The sequence below is a fragment of the Trachemys scripta genome, chromosome 9 (genome assembly GCF_013100865.1).
Source record: "Trachemys scripta elegans isolate TJP31775 chromosome 9, CAS_Tse_1.0, whole genome shotgun sequence".
NCBI lineage: Eukaryota > Metazoa > Chordata > Testudines > Emydidae > Trachemys > Trachemys scripta.
Window position 1 is genome coordinate 91,129,706 of NC_048306.1, and position 24,030 is coordinate 91,153,735.

The 24,030-nt window shown below is 40.3% G+C and overlaps 1 protein-coding gene across 1 annotated transcript in view; it reads left to right on the forward strand.

Moving 5' to 3' along the window:
• The window catches only part of LOC117882374 (inactive N-acetylated-alpha-linked acidic dipeptidase-like protein 2), a gene marked incomplete in the record, with an annotated part of 726,064 nt that overhangs the window by 484,084 nt on the left and 217,950 nt on the right, over window positions 1-24,030 (forward strand). The window contains 1 exon segment of the mRNA XM_034780534.1: window positions 6,291-6,564. Within this exon segment, the coding sequence (XP_034636425.1) occupies window positions 6,291-6,564 (274 nt within the window).

Sequence of the window (24,030 nt, forward strand, 5' to 3'; positions counted from 1 at the left end):
CTAATATCTGCTGAGTTGTTTAACACATGTGCCGTGATTTGCAATTTGATTTTAATAGGCTGTAAGGAAATTTATGAAGTAAATAGTAGGTGTATTCATTTCTGTAATTCAGTCAAGTGTATTGTCACAAAAGTTTCAAAGGCACACTTCATTTAATTATAGAGTAAAAAGCATCTTTAGTTATTATTGAGGGAACAATTTGATAATTGTGTCCTTTTAAAAAATAATAATAATAAACTGCCTTTTATTGCAACAGAGTGCTGGCTGTTGAAATGTGGCATAACCTTATTTGTATGGGATGGGTTTCTTCCAATTATTTATTCTATTACTGTTTCTAACACCTGTGGGAAATGTGGATCTTGAAGTAGTGACTGTGTTAATAAAATGACTTTGTATGTTTCTGTACTGTCCAAGTTTGTCATTGCATTAAAGGGCATAGCAGATGAAATTGGAGACTTGTAATGTACTACTGATTGGATTAACTTGTCCATTTTGTGCAGCCTGCTTGAAGACTTATTTTAGATAAATTAAGAAGATTAAATCTGGAGAGTGACCTTTGACAATTATTCCTCCTGACTGGATCTCTGAAGTCTTTAACATTAGCCTAGCGTTCTTGTAAAGAAGTTGAACTCTGTACAGCAGGAACTCTGACTGTTGTACAGATTACATTCTGATATAATGTATCTAGTCTCTTTCAGTAGAGGTTTTTCAAATATTTTCATCTGCATGTGCAATCAATAACATATGCTGCAACCTCTAATGTCCTGTAGGTGGCATTAGCCATTGAAGTGTACTATACTGTGGGGTGAAGTTGTAACATGTTATCACTCAAGGTTGTTAATGCATCACCAATATGATATGGTATTTCCTTTTCACTTTTATAAGGTTGTGAGTGACATTGTGTGTATAGTAAATGTTCCTTAACTAATGGAGTTTTAAATTATAAGATAGTATTATTAAAAGGAGAGGTTTAAATACCCTTTTCCTGTTATGTTTTCCTGTTCCAAAGTCCACTGAAGTCAATGCAAGTCTTTCTATTGATTTCAATGGACTTTGGATGAGGCTCTTTGGACCAAATTTTTAAAGGTATTTAGATTCAGATAGGCTACTAGTGAGATTTTCAAAATTGTCCGGGTCCTTACTCCAATGGATTTCTGCCAGCGTTTTAACAATTGTTCATTGTTTTGTTCATCCATTGATTACCCTAGGAGTTAGGCAGCTAGTCACTTCTGAAAATCCCAGTAGGTTTCTATCTTCATCTTTAGATGCCTAAATACCTTTAAAAATGTGTCTCTTTGAGCACAGAAAATCGAATGTCACAAGCTATTCTAAGGAGTACAAGTGAGCAGGGCCGGCTCCAGGGTTTTTGCCGCCCCAAGCGGGGGGAAAAAAAATAAAAAAGCCGCAATCGCGATCTGCGTCGGCAATTCAGCGGAAGGTCCTTCGCTCCAAGTGGGAGTGAGGGACCGTCCGCCGAATAGCTGGACATGCTGCCCCTCTCCAGAGTGGCCGCCCCAAGCACCTGCTTGGCAAACTGGTGCCTGGAGCCGGCCCTGCAAGTCTAAGCTGAGATGTCACTAACTGGTGGTTTGGGGTTATATCACTGAGTCTCAGTTGTATAATCATGTACTCTTCAGGCCTAACTGAAATGTTAATTCGGTTCAATATAAAATTCGTTAAGCCTGTTACTTTGTTTATAGATTCCTAGATGCCAAGGGTGGAAGGGACCACTGTCATCATCTAGTCTAACCTCCTATATAACACAGGCCACAGAACTTCCCCAAAATAATTCCTAGAGCAGATCTTTTTTATTAAAAAGTATCCAGTCTTGATTTAAAAATTGTCAGTGATTGAGAATCCACCACAACCCGTGGTAAATTGTTCCAATAGCTAATTACTCTCACCTTTAAAAATGCATGCTTTATTTCTATTCAGAATTTATCTAGCTTCAACTTCCAGCCAACTTTCTCTACTAAACTGAAGAGACCATTATTAAATATTTGTTCCCCATGTAGATAGATATAGACTGTGATCAAGTCACCCCTTCTCTTCAGTAAGGTAAATAGATTGAGCTCTTTGAGTCTATCACTACAAGGCATTTTCTAATCCTTTAATTCATCCTTGTGGCTCTTCTCTAACCCTCTCCCATTCATAAACCTCCTTCTTGAATTGTGGGCACCAGAACTGGACACAGTTTTCCAATAGTGGTCGCACCAGTGACAAATATAGAGGTAAAATAACCACCATACTCCTACTTGAGATTCTTCGGGGTGCCTCCCCGGATTGCTCTTTTGGTCACAGTATCACACTGGGAGCTCATGTTCAGCTGATTATCCACCACAACCCATTTTTCAGAGTCACTGCTTCCCAGAATAGAGTCCCCCATCCTCTAAGTGTAGCCTACAGTCTTTGTTCCCGGATGTATACATTTACATTTAGCCATATTAAAATGCATCTTTTTTGCTTGGTAAGCTTGTGTCCAGCTTACCAAACTATCCATAAGAACAGCCATACTGGGTCAGACCAAAGGTCCATCTAGCCCAGTATCCTGTCTTCCGACAGTGGCCAATGCCAGGTGCTTCAGACGGAATGAACAGAACAGGTAATTATCAAGTGATCCATCGCTTGTCACCCCTTCCAAGCTTTTGGCAAATAGAGGCTACGGACACCATCTCTGCTCCTCCTGGCTCATAGCTAGGCTAATATCCTGGCTAATATCCAGATCACTCTGTATCAGTGACCTGTCCTCTTAATTATTTACCACTCCTGCAATGTTTGTCATCTGCAAACTTTATCAATGAGGATTTTGTTTTCTTCCATGTCATTGATAATAATGTTCAATAGCATATGGTCAGAAACTGATTCTCAGGGCATCCCACTGGAAACACACCCACTCAATGATGATTTCCCATTTAACATTACATTTTGCGACACTTTGTACAGCAGGCAGTTTACATATCCAAGCAAAGACCTCCTAGTACCCTTTCAGCATGCCAACCAGGCTACTACTCTTCAGAGCTCCCCACAGTATGGTGAATGATTCTGAGTTTGGGGGTGGCGGGGTATGTTAGATTGACTGATGTATTTTATCTCCCTTTCATTTTAGGCTTCCATTTTTCCACTAAAATTATCATTAAACGTCTCTCTGAAGCTGGTCAGACTAGATTCATTGTTTCCTTCAGTTCTTTCATCAATGCCACTCTGTGGATCATCCAGTAGCAGGTGTCAAGTATCAGGGGGTAGCCGTGTTAGTCTGTATCTACAAAAACAACAAGGAGTCTGGTGGCACCTTAAAGACTAACAGATTTATTTGGGCATAAGCTTTCGTGAGTAAAAACCTCACTTCTTCGGATGCTTATGCCCAAATAAATCTGTTAGTCTTTAAGGTGCCACCAGACTCCTTGTTGTTCCAGTAGCAGGTGTTCAGCAATGATATAAACTGTATTTGGCCCAGAAAAGCAAAAATCAACCTATTTGTGGTCTGTCAGCCTATTGAGCAGTATTGACAAAATCATTTCTAGGCTCAGGTGTTTTGCATGACACTTCACAGTGTTGCCCGGACAACCCTTTATTGTGGATATCAAGGCTGAGGAAAACTTTCTGTCAAATAATACATTATGATACTTAGTGAAGCTGCTCTTTTCAGCTTTGCAAATTGTTTTGCTCAGTGAATGTAGGCTAAATGTTTAATTGTAGCTAGTTTCCAGCATCATCCCCTCCCTCCAGCCCCCTACAAAATGACATCAAATGAACTCTCCTGTGTTGAATAGATTTGATTCAAACCAATCATTTTGTAAAGATGAGACTTTTGGAAAAACAAAACAAAACAACCTAGTGGGTGTCCAGTGAATATTAGGTATTTTTTCATTAAGTAAGGCGTTTTAAAAAAAATTGGGCTATGTCTTAAAAATCTAGTTGTGCCGCTGAGTTCTGAGCTTCCTGGAAGTGGAGTTTCTGCTCTTTTGGTACACTGCGGATGGTCTTGTATTTCAACTAAACTGTAAACTCTTTGACTTTGTTGCCATTGTAAAGTACCATACTATGGCACTGCTGGATGCTCTAAAATAATAGTTATTATGGCAATTGTTAGCAATGGTTAAAAATCATGTTAAAGATGCAGTTTTACAGCAAAGTACACCTCTACCCTGATATAACACGACCCGATATAACACGAATTCGAATATACCGCGGTAAAGCAGTGCTCCGAGGGGGCGGGCCCGTGCACTCCGGCAGATCAAAGCAAGTTCAGTATAACGCAGTTTCACCTATAACGTGGTAAGATTTTTTTGGCTGCCGAGGACAGCGTTATATTGGGGTAGAGGTGTATAACCTCTGTAACCATGCCTTCATTTTGTATGTCTTTGGCTGTCTTAAAATTCAACATAGATTATGCCACTGAGAAGTTCAAATCTCCTGATAATGGTCAATTGCCAACGTTCCAAAGCTACTTATCATAGATTTTGTGAGTTTCTTTGTCAAAGGGTGGCTGGCCATTGCGAATGAAGCAGATCCAGCGCCTGTATGCCAGAGCAGGTGCTTCCATTTGGCCAATTAAGAGGGCGGAGTTGCACCTAAGGATTAGAAAAGATCAGGGAGCAAGCCACTGAGGGGGAGTCCTGGAGAGAGTCAGTCAGGAAAAGTCAGAAGACAAGAGATCGTGGGGAAAGCTGCCGTGAGCAGAATGCTCATGACAGGCCTTCCCTAGGAAGAGGGAGGAATTGGCTGGGAGACTGTATGTTTGAGACCTGGGCAAAAGCTGAAGGTAGGACAGCAGCAAAAGGGGTTTGCTGGCCGATGTGTCCAAGTCACGGCCAGGGCTGAAAGCAACAGAAGCAGCAGTAGCAGAGGGAGTTGCCTCCTGACTCTGAGCTGGGGCCCAGGGCTGAAGAGCCTTGAAGGCAGGGAGCAGCAAAGGTGCTTAACTGCTGGAATCTCTGGAGCTGAAGAGCTGGACCCAGAGGAGTTGTGAGAGGCCTAGGGGAAGTGAGGAATGTTCCTTTGGCAAAGATGATCCCAGCATAGAAGCAATGAGGGTTTCTGCTGGGAAAAGCTGGGTTGCACTCAAGTTGGAAGGGGTAGGGTGGTTATCCTGTTACAAGGACAGGAGAGGGCCACACTAGAGAGCTGGGATGTGGTGAGAGATGTTTAGGCATGGTGAGAGATGCCGTAACTCTATGCTGCACTGTTTGGACTATCATGGGGGAAATCTGGATTACTGTTATGGGACTTTTATTATGATTTATATGCCTGGGACTTTTGTAATAAATTAATCTCACTTGGGAAAACTCTGAAAAGGGTAACTGAGGTAGGTGTGCCTGTCATTTCCCAGCCTGCAGCAGGAGTGTGCTCCAGACAGCATCACCCTATCACACTCCTGTGCCATGTTTTAATTATGATCCACTACTTTGTGGAGATTGTAATACTACAGAATTTAGAAAGATTCTTTTAAACAGATGTAATATAAAATTAGCAGACTTAGTTTAAAAAAAAAATCTGGACATAAATATTTAGAACTTGCTTTCACATTCATCAGTGGATCAAAATGTGGAGCCCTTCCCCATACTTCTCGAGATGCGTAGAGTGAAATCCTGCCCCTACTGAAGTCAATGGGAGCTTTGTCATTGACTTCGCTGAGGCCAGGATTCCATCCCTGATTTCTATTGCAAGCTCAGTCAGTTAATCACAATGTGATAATGGATAAGTTATTTACCCTCTCTGTGACTCAGTTTGCCCATCTGTAAAATGTACCTAATTTTTAAGGTTTTATGAGGTGGAATTAATGTTTCTAATGTTTAAACTCATAAATGAAAGTTACTTTATAAATGTTAAATATCAAATTATCTTGTTTAGAATTGATCAGGTTTGAGGTTAAAAAATAAATATTCCCTCTGAACATAATTTTGTAGCCAGGCTAGCTATAGGGATAAAAGCCAGCACCCAGAAATTTAACAAGCAGATACTTTAGCATGGAAGTGCAAATTCTACATGGAAATATTGAACGCTTTACAAATTATACCATGATTTGAAATCACTTCTGTAGGATTTTGGAATTCCAATAGGATACTTTTCTTAAAAGACAACAATTATTATTCTCCACAAAGAGTTTTATTTTTCTGATAACTGATAGGAATTACATGCAAAGAGAATGAAAGGTGCTTTGTTGTATTGTATGGTAATCTATCATGAATTCCTTGCCTCACATTAATGAAATTGTGAACTGCTATATCTGTACAAGATGAATGTGTATTGGAAAAAATGTACTATTACTGTTTTTTTTTCCCTACCCCCAGAGATTTGATACAGTTGCCTAGGAAAGAAGAAGATACAGACATTGCAATGAAACTTCTGGTTCAATGGACGTCTTGTGGCCTTGAAGATGTTCAGCTAGTAAATTACTCTGTCTTGCTTGACCTGCCAGGCTCTTCTTCAAATACAGTAACTTTGAAAAATAGTGGTGAATGCTTTTATCCTAGTGGACAGAAGTGTTACAGGGAGACCAAAAAGCTTCACAGCCAAGACCTTCTGTACTCATACGCCGCTTACTCTGCCAAAGGAACTCTCGAGGTAATACAATCATTTGTCTTTGTCACTTACAGTGAAATAGAATTAGAAAACAGCTTCCATCTGTCTTTAACTGGCAAGTCATGGGAATAATGGTGAAAACTTCAGACTAGAGATGAGCAAACAGATTCAGGTAAATAAGATGTGGCCCACTCCTCCGCTCAGACCTTGAAATGATCTGTTATGTTGTATTTTTACAATTAAATGTCAGCTGTCTCTCAACTGGTGGGCCTACACTTCCTGGTTTTAACTGGAATCTGAGAGAGCTTTGTCTAGAACTTTGTCTTCTCCCTATGCTTGTGTGAAGGAACTGCTGAGCAAGCCCTGCCAACTAACACTTGAGAGAGGCACACAGAGAAGGGAAGATGAGTTTCTTTGCAATGAAATCTGGTTTAAGGACAGGATTAGGTGCCAGAAACTCATGAATTATAATCCTGGGTCTGACACATTCTCCATCTCCGGCCTTGGGCAACATTTAACATCCCTGCCTCAGTTTCCACATGGGGGTTATAATTCTTACTTACCTAGCCAACAGGGATGTTGTGAGGCTGCATAAATGTTTGTAAAGTGCTCTGAAGAAGGCAAACAATATAAATTCCACTGTTGATATTATTAGTGTCATCTTTCTCCTCTCCACTACAGGATGTGTCACACACAATGAAGCAGACCCTTTTTAATCTTATTTTATTTCCCCACGCTTCAAAAATAAATTTAGTTTCTTGTCATGACTAAAATATTAATAGACCAAAGAAGTGTGGCTAGGAAGTTGAGTTTTGGGGGATTCCATCCCCAACCCCCCCCACTGCCGCCCCCAACCTTTATACTTTCTGAACATTGTCCATCACTATGAGCTTTATAGTATATTAGGGTATGTCTACACAACAAAGAAAAACCCAGCCTCTGCCAGCTGATTTGGCCTCGGACTGTGGGGCTATTTCATTGCTGTGTAGACTTCCGGGCTTGGGCTGGAGACTGAACTCTGGGACCCTCCCACGTCGTAGTGTCAAGCTCCTTGAGCCCAAGTCAGCTGGCACGGGCCAGCCACAGGTGTCTAGTTGCTGTGGAGACATACCTGTAGTGACTTGGATACCAGCAGTATGATATAATTTTTGTACATTTTGCTTGTATTGTCTTTGTGACCGTACTGAATTTTCAAAGTCCACATGACTTCTATTTCCTCTGGGTATTCCTATCTTTTGTTCAACAGCTGATTGATTAGACATCCCAAGCACAGTATATGCAGGTATTGATAGGATGTAATGCTCTGTGGGAGTCTTGTCAACTGGAAAAATTCAATATACAGTATCCCTTTGTTTTAATAAACCCATAACATTAATTGTAATGAGATAAACATACAGTTGTGGTCTCTGAGATTAATCCCACAAGTATAAAGCTGTCCTTAACCAATAAGGGGCCTGATAAATTGCAGACTAAAAGAGAGCTAGCCTCTCTGGGGACCAAAAATAAAGACTCTTGCAAAATCAAAGACGTTTTTACCAATGTCAGCTCACCACACAGCAATTTAAGTTACATTTCAGAATAGTTCTTTATTTACGAGGAGTTCTGCATAATGAAGCAGGACCATACACACACAGACTACATAGACATTAGTGGTGATTGAACCCTGGATCTTGCAGCAGGAAAAGCAAAAGACGCACCTTATCACTTGAGCCAAAGGAATAATTACTTTAGCTATATCAGGGTTTTAAGAACAGCAGCTAGAGATATGATCATTGGATTATATGGATGTTGTTTTAGAAAAGGCTAGACCCCAATGGATTATATGCATGTGCTCTTAGCAAAGGCTTTCCTCAGTGTCTATAGGTCCACAAAGTGCAAGTCCCATCGGTGGTAATGAAGCATGACCACATATATATTTATCGAGACTACATTGTTATCAGCAGTGATCTAACCTTGGACTTGGAGTGCCTAAAGCACAAATCACTAACATTTGAGCTAAATGTGCAAGTATCTTAAACTGTGAGTACCAGATTGTCATCATTACTAAAATAAGCCAGTAGAGGGAGACATGATCACATGAAGTAAGCCAGTAAATTACATTTCCTTTGGATGTCAAATAGCCTGGCAATGATTGAAACATCACAGGGTTTTTTTTTCTTTTCTTTTAAAAGATACTTTGTAACAAACTTGCCATAATATGGATTATTTTAATTTTCAAAACCTAATGCAAATCCTTAGCAGGGGCTAGCTTGACATGGAATTTACGGTCCATAAATAAACATGAGTTTCTGATACCAAGGATATTTGTTTGAACTTCTAGCAGATAGAGCAATTAAAGAATTCTTAAATTGTAGTAGCCAGGCTACCAAAACAGCTGCAGTCTTACTTTTGTTTTGACAAAGTTATTTGTAGACTAGCAATGCTCCTTTTCTTTGAAGACCTGTCATGTCCATTCATCATATGGCCATTTTATATGAGCTGTCCAATTTGTACTTTCCCTAACAGCCTAAATAGCATTTGTGATATCCGAAATCTACTTCGAAAGCCAACTTAATGCAATGTGATTGATGGCATGCCTTGCTACTTCTCTGTAATTCACTGTGCGCTGGAAAGGTGACACTGTTTACCCCATCATAACGAGAAGCAGGTCACAGTAGGGTTCTGAAGAGAGCTGCTGTGTCAGCTGTGAAATACAGATCACAATGGTTATGTAAATAAATTAGCATAAACCAGGTCATCTTGAAGAAATAGACACTTTTGTAATATATTTTTATTAAAAGTTGAGTATCAACCACAATTTAATAGCCAGGTTAAACACTTTGCCTACTTTGTGAAAATGGGGGGGGGGGGAAATGTGGCTAACTACAGATTATATTAAAAGAGGAAATTATGTTGCATCTAAATTATGCATTTGGAGTTAAATTTACCCCTTTTCTGAGACATCTAGCACATAGCTAATACACCACCTAAGCCAAGTAGAGCTTAAATATGAATCAAGTGGTGCACAGATGCTTTAGTGGCTCTCTGAGCACAAGTGAATTTCACCCCAATTCTGATCCTGCAAAGTGCTGAAAACCTTGCAGCACCAGGTTCTTAATTCCCATGCTCGTTAAGGAGCCTTGACTAGAAACACAGGTTGGAGATAAATTATTTTAATGAAAGTAAAGACAATTTGGTTTATGGTTAATTGCCCCAAAACTTTCTTAATGCAGAATTAAGGTTGCGCAGTAGTGCTCATGCCTTTCCAGAATGTGAAAGTAGGACATAGAAAATGAAGGTAATGAAAACTTAAAGTGAAGGTACACACCACCCCAGCAATGCAACCTTAACGCTGCCTGTTGAATTAGGAATGATTCAGTCAAGGGGGTTGGTGGTAGGAGGCCATAAGTACACATGCAGAAGTTCTAAGAGAATATGCCATTATTTGTGTTGTGTTCCAGAGTTTTGAATTAACTCCAGCTGTGTTCACTGTATTAGGTGTAGCTGTATTGAATGCTTGAGGGATTAATTGGAGCAGGTTGGCAGAGCTTATAACTATGATATGAGGAGAGGATCAAGTATACCTCATTTCGAAGCTGAATTTTGTAGGTTGCATCAGTAGAGGTGCACAAAGATGTCTTCTTGCCATGGGAATTGTCTGCAATCTGTTGGGATGTGTGTCAGTGATCTCCAGAGCTTAATGAGGCAATGTGTCAGAAGGAATGGCCAGAGTGAAGGGGCGATAACATGTAAAAGCCTGGGGTGGTTGTATGGAGTACCATTGATGTTTGGATGAAGGCCTGGTGTATGTAGCTTTGGTTTGCTATGCCTAACCTAAACCTAAATTTTGATGTAGCAAAGAGAAGGTGTTAAACTTAACCTTACAGTACTTGTGTACTCTGTAGCGTCTGTAAAGGAAGAGGGCTAGTATGTATTGGGGCACAAACTTCAGTGTGGGTTAGCTGCCCCAGTACAAGCCCACCGGAAATCCCTGGCTACTTCGTCTGGTTGCTAGTCCACACTGAAGCTTGTGCCTCCGCATCTTCGTATCTATTGTCTGCCAGCTGTGCTAGCCAGACGAAAACGAGCAGGGATATGCCTACCTGCAATCACACTGTTTGGGTGCAGCTCAGGGTCTGTAACCACAGCAAATCCCCTTGAGCCATCTAGTTAGTGTGCGAGAACACTGGCTGCAAACCGTCTGGCTTGAACTGAGCCCTAGTCTTGCTGCATATGCACACTTCATTCTTTTAGCCTCTACTAACACGGAGTTACAAATTTTCCCCCAGTAACTTTTTCACTATTGCGTCTCCAGACAGACAGTGGGTGCCATGCACTAATTGAGATAAATCCCAAGTGACTGAGATTGGTTTGGGGAGCATTAGAGCTATAGTTTGAATCCCAGGTGTACCCCCCAAAAATCAGCTGTTTTTTTTTTAAACAGCTGACCTTCTGTTTGAGGGGGAATATATCTTGAGATCTCCTTGTTCAAATGCTCCCATGTTTGAACTATTAACGCTATCCTATACCCCCAAGAAGCACAGCGAATTTTAAGACTGTCTGAGAAAGCACGTGGATTTTAAAGGACAGCTGACCTTTAAACAGAACACAGAAGGCTGTGTTATACAATTAAAATCATGATCAGGAAGTACAAAAGTTATCCTCACAATGACAGCCTTCACAAAGGCATGTTGCACATTTTGTTGTCTTTTATGGTATCTGTTTAAGGCTTAACTATTCGTATTTCAAACTACACATTTCGCTAGTAAAAGAAAAGAGAACATGGTGTGCTGCAGCCAGAGCAAAGTTGCTAGTAGAAGTTGAACTATTGAGGGGTAGATTTTTCAAAGGCACAAATGGCAATTAGTAGAAAACATCATCCTTTATCTCCTGCTTTTTTGTATTTTTAACTGTGCTATTTGAATGCTGCACTAACTTTCCCACCCCCTATCACTTATTAGGTATTCTTAAAGAATAAAAAAAGACAAAAAATCTTCAACTATTCAGCTACAGCGTTTGCAATGTCCTTTAAAAAGAGCTACTGCATTGGTGGACTTACAAATTCTGACTATGGATCTTGTAAGCTTGTTGGACCAAGCAATGAACACTTACATAACTTTGCACTTAATCAGGCATGCACTAATATCTCTGTGCTGCTTAGGAATGGATGAGAAAGAGCAGCGCTGATCCACTGGTGGGGACTGCTAAGCATGGTGCGTTCATAGTCCAGTGCTGTGAAGTAAATGGAAGGGTGAAGGCACTGCAGGTTGATGGAATGATGAGGACACTGCATCAAGTTCAAGGCATGGTCTACACTTAAAAGTTAGGTTGACATAGCAACAGCGCTCAGGTGTGTGAATTCACAGCAAGGTCAATGGAAGAATGCTTTCATCCAGCTATCATCATTCACTGAAGAGGAGTTTCTACGGCGATGGAAAAGCTCCTTCCATCGCTGCAGGAAACATCTAAGCTATCGCGCTCCAGGGCTCTAGCTTTAGCACTGTATCCTTTCAGCCTTGAACTCCGATACTTCTTGTCAGTGCAGGCATAGAGCTTATACCAAACTACGTGAAAGCCTCTCTGCACCATGGCTGAACGTGCCCTGCTCACTCAGTGGTAACAAATTGGCTTCTTTCAGCAGCTTGTAGCTGTTTGAACCCAAATGTAAGCACATGGGTAACACATCTGTTTTAACTAGAGCTAGGCAAATAACTCATCTTTTTTTCAGTTTGGTAGTTCCAAATATATATTTTTTGTTAGGATCAATCAAAATATGAATGATTTTGGATTTTTTTGGTGACACAAAAAAGTCCATTTCAGGTCTGTTCCAGAGTGTGAATTTAAACCTGTCTTTCTGACATCCCAGGTGAGTGCTCTAACTACTGGGCTAAAATTTATAAGTTAGGGTGGGCAGCATCAGCATCCCCTCCTCCTCCTTTGCCTGTGTGGTGAATGGCTGAAACTACTCCTATCAAATTTGTGAATAGATTTGGGGTGACCAAAATTGCATTTTTAATTGAATAAACTATGAAAAAAAAATTGTCCGACTCTAGTTTAAAAGTACACGTGTAGGCTTAAGGAAATGTTCAAGTGAGCATTCTAGTATGCAATTTTCTCATGTTATATTTTTGTTAAATAGCAGTTTTTCTCAAGCCATGCAAAGATGCTAGTCCTTACGAGTATTTTCAGGCCATATTTCACATTTCAAACCTCAGTTTATTCTTCCCCTCTGGTGCGACTTGGTTTGTTTTAAAATGAAGTAAAGTGGGTGGGTTTTTGTTGTTGTTTGTTTTCTCCAGTCTCCGTATTCAGAAATGATTTGAAGGAAATTTGTTCAAACTCTAACAAAAAATGTCACCTCCAGCCAGAGAGCCAATATGGAAAAATGTCAGATCAAAAGGTGAAAGTTGTGACTGTGAAAACGGGGGCTTATAATAGAAACCATTTTGGAACTGTTGCTAAATCTAGTGTTATCAGAACTGTACATAGTAAGAAATGCTGTATGTATACAACCCTGAATTCCTGTTACTCTAAGCAACTGCACAACTTGCAGACTAAAAATTAAATAACCTTTAGAATAAACAGCTATTTAATAGTCCCTTCAACACTGTGGTATTTATGGATGATTATAAAATACAATAAAGAATAAGCCATCACTTGCTTCTGTTCCTCAGAAAATAAGGACAGTAAGTGCTAAAAATTTAGGAACACTGTCAATATAAAGTCACTGTAGTTGGAGACAGATAACATATTATCTTGCCTGGACATCCTTGCTTATCTGATATTTAATCCCCTACCACAGGGAACAGTAAGGCTCTCATACTGTTTTATTGGCCATAATAATCTGATCCTTGCTCTACCAGCAATATGTCATACTGCCATGAGATCTTGAAATAAACACACTATAAAAATAAACATGTTGGATCACTGCACTGAATATTAAGGGCTTGGTGGGCAGGAAAAAAGAAGTAAATGTAAATAACAGTGGAATGTGCTGTGAATTAGAGCTGGACACTCAAAAAGATAAGCAGTGAGATGTTTTATTCTTTGATGCAGCATGGTATAGCATGTCAGAGGGAGCCTTTAACATTATGTCCTATCTTGCATGTTATTTAGACATATTGTCATAGACTCTAAAAAAGAAATAGCTGTCCTGTACTATTGCAGTGGCATCAAATCCATGGATACTTTTCTACAAGATAGCTGTTCTCTATTTAGGAGAGCAAAAAAACCACTTTTTTATGATTTGAAATAAGGGCAACATTGATAAAATCTGTAATTTCCAACCTACTAGGACAAGATGACAGTCAACAACATAAGTCTTCTTAGATCACCACTTGAGGACACTGCCAATCAGTTTTTATTAAGGGGAACATACTCAAGAACCTGTTTTAAGCTAAACAGATCAAGAAGAGAACTATTTTTATAGCTTCTTTAATAAAAGATATGATTAAAATATTTGATTCTTTCAAAGTATCAAGTGACAAATAGTTCAGAATAGTTCTGCTGAGGATGGATTTCACTGAACTTTCTAAAAGCTTGACTACATGTTTTTCTATAAGAAGGTGGGTGGTGGCCTGTGTACAAACTACATTCAGGAGTGGTATAACCATAGAAAGCCATAGGCTCAAAGCCATTATAGTAGCTAAGATGACCAAACTGGAATATTTGAAACAAACAGCTAACACAGCCTTTCCTAGTGAAGCCTCTTTTTGGCAAATGTCTCTTGAAAATCTTTCAGAGAAAGATGAAGAAACCAGCAGAACGTAGTCTCAACATTGATACAGTTGCACCAAGATATACATAAACTGGACCAAATTCTAAAAAATAAAATAAAAAAACCCAGGTAGGCCAATGTTTGGCATCAAGGTGCAGTTTGAATAAGCAGGTGCTTATTTCAGCTGTCCAAATTCCTGAGTCTGCAAACCAGACTGGAAAAGTCATAAGAGGCGCTGTCTCATGTTTTCCATCGCTACTTCTGGTTGTAGCTAGATATACCTCAGAAATGCACTTCTTGCTGTGCCTCACAGTTCTGGTTGCAGTCCCAGAAGGATTCCACAAGTTAAAAATAGAAAAAAATGTGTAAACAACTCTGAGCTTAAAAGTTTGGTTGGATTCTAGAGAGCTCCCCCACCACCACCGTCCTTACTATTAACTATAAATAAATTTAAAGACTAAAGTGTCTTGTGTCTGACTTCCATTATGAATATGCAGTACTCTCTTTCTCATTCATTAGGGGCCTTAATAAGTGAATTAGTAATGAGAAATATCAGTCTTAGTCCCATTTGTCATATATCCCTGTACGTTGCAGTTCAAAGAGAAGGTGATTAAATACCATTATGGGGTGGTGTTGCAAGGTGCTTCCCAACCACCCCCTTCTCCTCCTCCCCTTGCCCCACCCTGTGCAGAATTATGCCACCATTCAGAGATGAATCAAAATTGTACCCTCTGTCCTCTACAGACTGAGGGACTGCTTCACCCTAGCACTTTCTAGCAGAAGACCAGGTGGATGAGGGAGGAGGCTAGGCCATGCTCTCAACCTCTCCCCCCCCCCCCCCCCGCTCCAGCCAACCAAGCTGACCGAGCCTGAAGGAGAGAGCATGCTGCATTGACATCTAGGAGGGAGGTTGCCACTTGATGCAAGCTAATGCCTCTCAGGCATGATCTGATCATAAAAGTATTTGTACAGGATTAAAATGGGATGAAAATCTAGAAATGAAATATCAGTAAATAAGACTTTTAACTAAGACTTCAATTCCTTAGGTTTTTTTTTTCCTAAATATCCATGTTAGTGCTAGCATTTACCTCTAAAAATTCACAGACTTTTAAGCCCAGAAGGGCCCATTATAATCATCTCCTCTGATCTCCTGCATAACACAGGCCATATAATTTCATCCATTTACTCCTCTGGGGAGCCCAAAAAATTATGTGGATCATTTCAACTTAAATGTTTCACTGAATATATTGTGACTGATCAATGATCACCCTTTGAAAACCAAAAAATATGCAAAACTTTCCAGCTTTGTCTTAAATAGAAATGGTTACTGCAGTGTTCTCTACAATAAAGATATGCAGTGTGCAGGGAAATCTGCAAACACTAAGGTGACCTCATCTAATATTTATCCAAGGCAAAATTGCTAAGTATTTTTAAGGATGGCCATGGTACAAAGTTTATGATATTTATCAAATTTACAATCCAATTTTGCACACAATGCAGAGACTAAGACAAATGATGTTTGTAGAATTTCAGGAATAGGACTTTTTGATGTTGAATGATAGATTATTAGGGAAATTTGTAGCTTAATCAGAATTTAGGTGAGTGCATATTAAGCTCTTTGCTTGTAGTGAGAGGGTTTTCTATTTCCTGACAGTTTTGCACTCATTTACTCTGGATTATTGATTGGTCAAGGTCATGTGGGTCATAAAAAGAGGGTCAAGAAGAACTTGGGTTAGGTTTTCTTCAGTGTATTCAGGAAATGACAGTTCTGTAATAACGTCCCTAATTATTCTAAGGGTCACAGGTAATTATCTTACTATTAAATATTGCCTGTGTCTAAGTATGCATGTAGTAAGTCTCCTGCTTCCTCAAAAATCTACCACAATTCCTGGAAACAATGTAATTTAATCACAATCACATCAGACCATGCACTTGTGGCAGACACGGGACCCTTCCCAATCAGATCTCCCTGTCTCACATGAAGGTGGACTAGCTACATCCTCTCTGTGCACAATATGTAGAAGACCCTCATCAGGTCCTGTTTGTAAGAAGGAGAAGGTCTGTGTCAGAACTGTAACACATTTGTCTTTCCTTTCCCCTCCTTTTCTCCCCATCTTGTATCTGTGGCACCAGCAATAAATCCATCTAATACATACTCAGTCTACATTCACTTGTCCACAAAGCCCCTTGACTATTCTAATTCTCACACCATGCCCATCGCTACGGTATCTGCGTGCTGTCTTTTGATTGGTGATCCAACCATCAGGGGCATCTTCCTCTGGGTTGGGGAACTGCCCCATGACACAGGATCCCAATAGCTGGGGAGCTTGGCAGGGACTGGAGGGTAAGCAGGATGTCCATAGCAGGTGCAGAGGAACAGGATCTCTGAGCCTCTAGTGGAACATCAGATGTCTGTTGGCCCTGGGACCCATACACTCTCCCTCTCATTGATGGAGTGACTTGGGAAGAACATTTATGTACAGTTGTCTTCCTCAGGGCCATACTCCAGCATGTTTTTTCTGCCAGAGGTGGCCCTCTTTCTTCTACCCATTGGTATTTCCCATTAAAATATGCATTTGATAATTGTAAAAAAATTAAACCAGGCAGTTACTTAGGCTTATGCTAATCCTCAGGAGTTCAACAAAACCAATGAATGTAAATGGAATGGCACACACTTGTCTCCTTTAACTAACATATGTCGGGGAGACAATGCTGAATACCAGATGGCATGGGATTTAATGTAAACTCTTTTCAGGATTCAAATGTAGCTTTAGGACAGGGGTGGGCAAACCTTTTGGTCCTAGGGCCATATCGGGTTCAGATATTGTATGGAGGGCCTGGTAGGGAAGGCTGGGGGAGGCTATACCTCCCCAAACAGCGAGGCGTTGCATGAGTATCGTGGGGCCTTATCCACATAAGAGACTTGCTAAATGAGTTGCATGGTGTCAGAGGGTCAGGCTAGCCTATCCTGGCACCTAGTCATCCTGGCCTCAGTTTCCTCTGTGGCTCTCCAATAAATGCACACATTTCAAATAATGTCTGTCCTCCCCACACAGCCTTTTGGGGTCTGGTTTAATGAGACATAACAAGAAATAAACAGTTCACTAGGTACAAGCAGTTCCTATCCTAGTCACACTGTCCCTGAAAGCCAAAGTCCCACTAGCTGAGTGCAGGAACCTAGGTTCTTCCCCTGTTCCTCCCACGACTTGGCTCTCTCCAACCCTAGCACAGTTCTAGTCCAGAACTCCACTGTGTCTCCTGCTCCCTGCAGGTCTCAGTTGCTGTGCATGTTGCTCTTCTTATAGTAGGCCCTGCTTCCAGGCTTCTCTCACATGATCCTTGGTCACCTGACTCAGTCTCAGGCCAGAGCTGGGACCTTAACACCTTATAGGCCCAGATGAGTTTAGCCTGGATAACTGTCCAAAACATTGACAGGCAATTTGGCACAATTCAAGATAGTCACTTCTGCTTAGGGGAGGCACAGGCCACAAACATATCAATGGTACAACTGAGCTTAACAGGGCAGAGCTATAAGGAGCATGTGGCAGAATCTCATCCTGTGGCTCCCTCTATCCCCTGCTATCAGTCATCGAGAATAATGTACTCATAACGCAAATGTTTGCTATTTGAAGCACTCCAGCCATTCATTTGTTAAATCTGAAATCCTTTAGTAATCAATACAGAATACAGTACCGTAATTAATGACTGCTAAAAAAATGAGTGTAGCTTTAAAACGGAATTGGAAAGCCAACATCAGAAGATAGTTATAGAAAACCTGTATGATCTGACTTTTTGCCACTTCTGTATGATGAAGGTACTATCTGATTCTCTAGACCACCCTTTGTGTACATTTTGTAAGGGGACAAAGCTGCTTTCCAGAATTTTTAGTGTCTGAAAAATACAAATATCTACTTGATTAAACATCAAATAAAACTATATTAGTCTCACATAAAAATCGTATTTGATTATTGATTTGGTTGATAATTTATATAATATTAAATGAATATTTGCATAAAAATATCTGTAACAAAAACACTTGAATCCACTTTCAAACAAATGTTTTCTATTTTTCATCCAGTATTCATTTTAAAACATTGCCTTAGTGCTTTTTAAAACATTTTTGTAATGTTTTCACACACCCTTTTCCCTAAAGAAATGATTTAGCTCTATACTTTGTGTAATGATTTAAAGCAAGTAAATTCACATTAAATGTGAAAGTTGTCATTTCAGTTGTCAGAACTACCCTTTTGCTCATTAGATTGATTAAAACTGCTTTAACTTGCAGATTTATGTTTGTATTACTACATGTTCAGGCATCTCTCTACCTGATTATATTCACATGGATCATGTTTGGCCAATTCATGTATGCAGTTTTCTAAATAGGCTTGGCAGAATTTGATTTTTATTTTTTATAAATTTCAGTGGATAATATCAATGTTTATTTTTAAGTTCTTAAATTTTTTATCTATTTAAATTTTCACAGTCGCAGGAAACTGTGAGGGTCAGACAATGTCTGTGGGGGTAGGGTTAGACAATAATTATTTGACAGTAGACACATTCAAAAAGGTAAAACTTTCTAACTATTAAAACACAAATTGTATATTTTGACATGCAATGTTGACAAAGTAAATATCCATAAATCAACTCTAATAAAAGTGGAAAACTAGGTAGAACTAATGGAAACTAGGTCAAATTACAGAGGATGAATATACAAACAACAACACAAGCACTGAAGGATAAAAAATATAGAAAGGCCAAGGCACAAAATTAGATTAAACTAGCTAGGGATATAAAGGGTAACAAGAAAACATTTTTGTAAATACATTAGAAGCAAGAGGAAGACCAAGAACAGGCAAGACCCATTACTCAATGAGGAGGGAAAGACAATAATAGAAAATGCAGCCATTGACAAAGTGTTAAATGCAGTCTTTGTTTCAATTTTCACCAAAAAGGTTAGCAGTGATGAGGTGACTAACACAACGAGCATCAGTCTACATGGTGTAGGATCTGAGGCTAAAATAAGGAAAGGACAAATTAAGAATTACTTAGGTTTGTAGTGTAGACATATCCTCAGGCCTTGTCTACACTGCCACTTTACAGCGCTGCAACTTTCTTAGGCCTGGTCTACACTGGGGCGGGGGTCAATCTAAGCTACGTAACTTCAGCTACAAGAATAGCATAGCTGAAGTTGACGCATCTTAGATCGAATTAAAATTACTTAGTTTGCATCCTCGCGGTATGCCGCCGCTCCCCCGTCGATTTTGCTTCCGCCTCTCACCGAGCTGGAGTTCAGCAGTCGACGGGAGAGTGATCGGGGATCGATTTATCGTGTCTACGCTACACGCAATAAATCAATCCCCGACAGATAGATCGCTACCCGCTGATCCGGCGGGTAGTGTAGAAGTACCCTCACTCCAGGGTGTGAAAAAACACCCTTCTGAGCGCTGCAAGTTTCAGCACTCTAAAGTGGCAGTGTAGACAGTGCACCAGCAGTGGGAGCCACACTCCCAGCGCGGGTAGCTACTCCCCTCATGGGGTTGGGTTTTTTTATGGCACTAGGAGAGCTCTCTCCCAGCACTGGTACTGTGACTACACAGCGGCAGTGCTTTAACGTTGCTAATGAAGACATACCCTTAGTCGACCTTTATTAGGTCAGTAATTACTGAGGTGGGGCATGTCCACACTACCCTCCTTGAGTCGGTGGTGCATGTCCTCACCAGGAGTGCTTCCACCGACCTAAGAAGGGCAATGTGGGGAGCTGACAGCCTGGTCTCAGCTCTGCTGGCAGCTCCCTGCTAGGAGCCTGGCTGCCTCACAGGCTCACAGGCTTCCACCAGGCTGCTCCCCGCCAGAAGTGGGGGGAAGCTGCCTGGGGCTTCCCCCCTACCCATTCCCCGCCGGGAAAGAGAGGAATCTGCCCAGGGCTTCTCGCCACTAGGGAGCAGGGTACACCCCACCCCTGCAATGCCCCTCTGCCATGTACATTGGCCAAACCGGACAGTCTCTCCGTAAAAGAATGAATCAGACATCAGGAATGGTAACATACAAAAGCCAGTAGGAGAACACTTCAATCTCCCTGGACATTCAATAACAGATTTAAAAGTAGCCATCCTGCAACAAAAACATTTCAAAAACAGACTTCAAAGAGAAGCTGCAGAGCTACAATAGGGACTGGGAGTGGCCGACTCACTACAAAAGCAATTTTCCCTCTCTTGGTATTGACACCTCCTCATCAACTATTGGGAGTGGACCACGTCCACCCTAATTGAATTGGCCTTGTCATCACTAAGGTAACTCCCTTCTCTTCATGTGCCAGTATATTTATGCCTGTATCTGTCATTTTCACACCATGCATCTGAAGAAGTGGTTTTTTTACCATGAAAGCTTATGCCCAAATAAATCTGTTAGTCTTTAAGGTGCCACTGGACTCCTCGTTGTTTTCTTGAAATAGTAGATGATCTCATCCTTTACACATGTATGTGTAGATATATCTTTATAGATGCATATTATCTTTCTATCTACACACATACTCACACATATATAACTGTATATAGACTCATAGACTTTAAGGTCAGAAGGGACCATTATGATCATCTGGTCTGACCCCCTGCATGCTGCAGGCCATAAAACCGTCTCTACCCCTTCCCTGGACTCTGCTGATGAAGTCCCCAATCCTGTTTTTAGTGACTTCAATCGGCAGAGACCCTCCTGCTAGTGATCCCTGCCCCATGCTGCGGAGGAAGGCGAAAAACCTCCAGAGGCTCAGCCAATCTGCCCTGGAGGAAAATTCCTTCCCGACCCCAAATATGGCGATCAGTAAGACCCCGAGCATATAGGCAAGAGTCTCCAGCCTGACCCCTGTTAGCCATTTTACTATTTACCTACCATTGCTTGGTTTTCCTTGACTACTATGTTTTACTATTAAACCATTCCCTCCATAAACTTATCTAACTTAATCTTAAAACCAGACAGGTCCATCGCCCCCACCGTTTCCCTCGGAAGGCCGTTCCAATATTTCACCCCTCTGACGGTCAGAAACCTTCGTCTAATTTCAAGCCTGAACTTCCCCACGGCCAGTTTATATCCATTCGTTCTCGTATCCACATTAGTACTAAGCTGGAATAATTCCTCTCCCTCCCTTGTATTAATCCCTCTAATATATTTAAAGATAGCAATCATATCCCCCCTCAGCCTTCGCTTTGTCAGACTAAACAACCCAAGCTCCTCTAGTCTCCTTTCATATGACAGGTTTTCCATTCCTCTGATCATCCTAGTGGCCCTTCTCTGCACCCGTTCCAGTTTGAGTTCATCTTTTTTAAACATGGGAGACCAGAACTGCACACAGTACTCCAAATGAGGTCTCACCAGCGCCTTGTACAACGGAAGCAGGACCTCCTTATCCCTACTAGATATACCTCGCCTAATGCATCCCAAGACAGCATTGGCTTTTTTCACCGCCACGTCACATTGTCGACTCATAGTCATCCTGCGGTCTACAAGGACCCCTAGGTCCTTCTCCTCTTCCGTTACTTCTAACCAATGCGTCCCCATCTTGTAACTAAAATTGTTATTAGTCATCCCCAAATGCATCACCTTACACTTTTCACTATTAAATTTCATCCTATTTCTGATACTCCAATTCACAAGCTCATTCAAGTCTCCCTGCAGAATATCCCTATCCTCCTCCGAATTTACAACGCCTCCCACCTTCGTATCATCCGCAAACTTTATCAGCCCACTCCTGCAATCGGTTCCGAGGTCAGTTATAAATAGATTAAATAAAATGGGTCCCAAAACCGAACCTTGAGGCACTCCACTAGTAACCTCCCTCCAACCCGACAGTTCACCCTTTAATACGACCCGCTGCATTCTCCCCATTAACCAATTCCTTATCCACCTCTGGATTTTCATATCGATCCCCATGTTTTTCAGTTTAACCAATAATTCCTCATGGGGTACAGTATCAAACGCTTTACTAAAATCCAGGTATATTAGGTCCACAAGATATAATACAGTGTGGATGTGGATGCATACACATACTTATACTTACGTAGATATAGATATAGATATAGATATAGATATAGTGTGTGTGTGTGTGTGTGTGTATAGACTTGGTTGGAAAATGGAATGAAAGTTCTGAAATATTTAAATTGAGAAACATGTAAATGACCTTATGCTGAAATGTTCTGATAATATTGAAACATTGTAATATAATAGTAAATATGATATGTAAAGATAATACACCTCTACCCCGATATAACGCGACCCGATATAACATGAATTTGGATCTAATGCGGTAAAGCAGCGCTCCGGGGAGGCGGGGCTGCGCACTCCGGCGGATCAAAGCAAGTTCGATATAACGCAGTTTCACCTATAATGCAGTAAGATTTTTTGGCTCCCGAGGACAGCTTTATATCGGGGTAGAGGTGTATATACAAATATAGAAGTAAAAGTAAAATAGGAAAGTTGACACAAAATGCTATGAATAGTTTCAAAACTTTTCAGTCAAATGTAATTGAAATTGACAGTTGCCATGAAATATTTCAGTATTGCCAAAACATCATTTTCCCATGGGAAACTGCTTTGTTGAAATGTTTTCAACCAGCTTGAATTCACACTTCTATAACTACATATAATATATTGTTTGAGGGTGGGGCGTATAATGTATTTATTTGTAAAGAAGTTGCAACACATTTTTCTTTTATGTTTTTATTAGATGGACTTTTGTGGGTTTTTCCTTTTGGTTTGATTAATTTATAGTGGCCATAAGTTCTAGTTTAGCCTGTGTAATTGACGGCCTTTTGCATACTTATATGAATAATTATTCCCACATCAAGACAGGTGGTAACTTTAGGTTATTTCTGCTTAGGAAAGCATTATCACTGACAATATATCAGTCCAGTAAATTGTTATAAGGAGAGGGATGCAAATTACAATGGGCAAACATAACAAAAAATAATTAGAGAGGTTACAAGTTTATGTCAGACTAGTGAACTTTGGGAGATGGCTGATAATCAGACATTCCTGAACAGAGTTTAAAGACTTTAAAGTGAAAATTGCTGATGATGCTTTTAAGTCTGAAAAGTCCCCATATTCTGCAATGATTTGTAACAAAGGCAAAGTTGTTTGTTTGAGAGACCCATTTATGTGTAAAAATCAAAGATAATTACCAGAATGTCAATTCATCAGAGGTAGAAATGTCTGGTTTTAGGTTACACAAAAAACCACAGTTTGTATATCATATCTGTTTAGAAAAGATAGGGAGACTATGTTTTCCTCATTTTAAACTCAAGTGGATTTTGTGCGTTCAAAAGTTTGACACAAATATTATTAGGTTTGCTGTCCGCTTAAGAAACTGTAGAAGAAAAGGAGCAGGGATGGAAGAGCAGCGAGAAAAGAATAATAAATAGGATGAAAATATGAAGCATACAACAGAAAAAATAGAAAACAGATATAGAAAGATTACCCGGGGGAATGCTCACTTAGGTAGGTTTAGATTTTGTGGCAGTCGTGTATCCCTAGTATAAAGCACAGGTTCTTCCTCTTGGCTAGAAATATGTTTTAATTTTAACTCAGTAACCCTTGGAATTAAAAAAAAAAGAAAAGAAAAAGAAAACTAGTATAAATGTGAAAAATATTCACAATGTCATTCTAAAAATTGGGAACAAGGAAAAACCTTGAACTTCAGGAGATTTTCTCTCAGTAGAATGCTAAATGAAACATAGCTGACTAAAGATGTTTTCAAGGAGAGGAAGATATGTAAGTACAACCTACTGTGAAGGCCAAGTTTACTACCAAAACTTTCAGCTCCG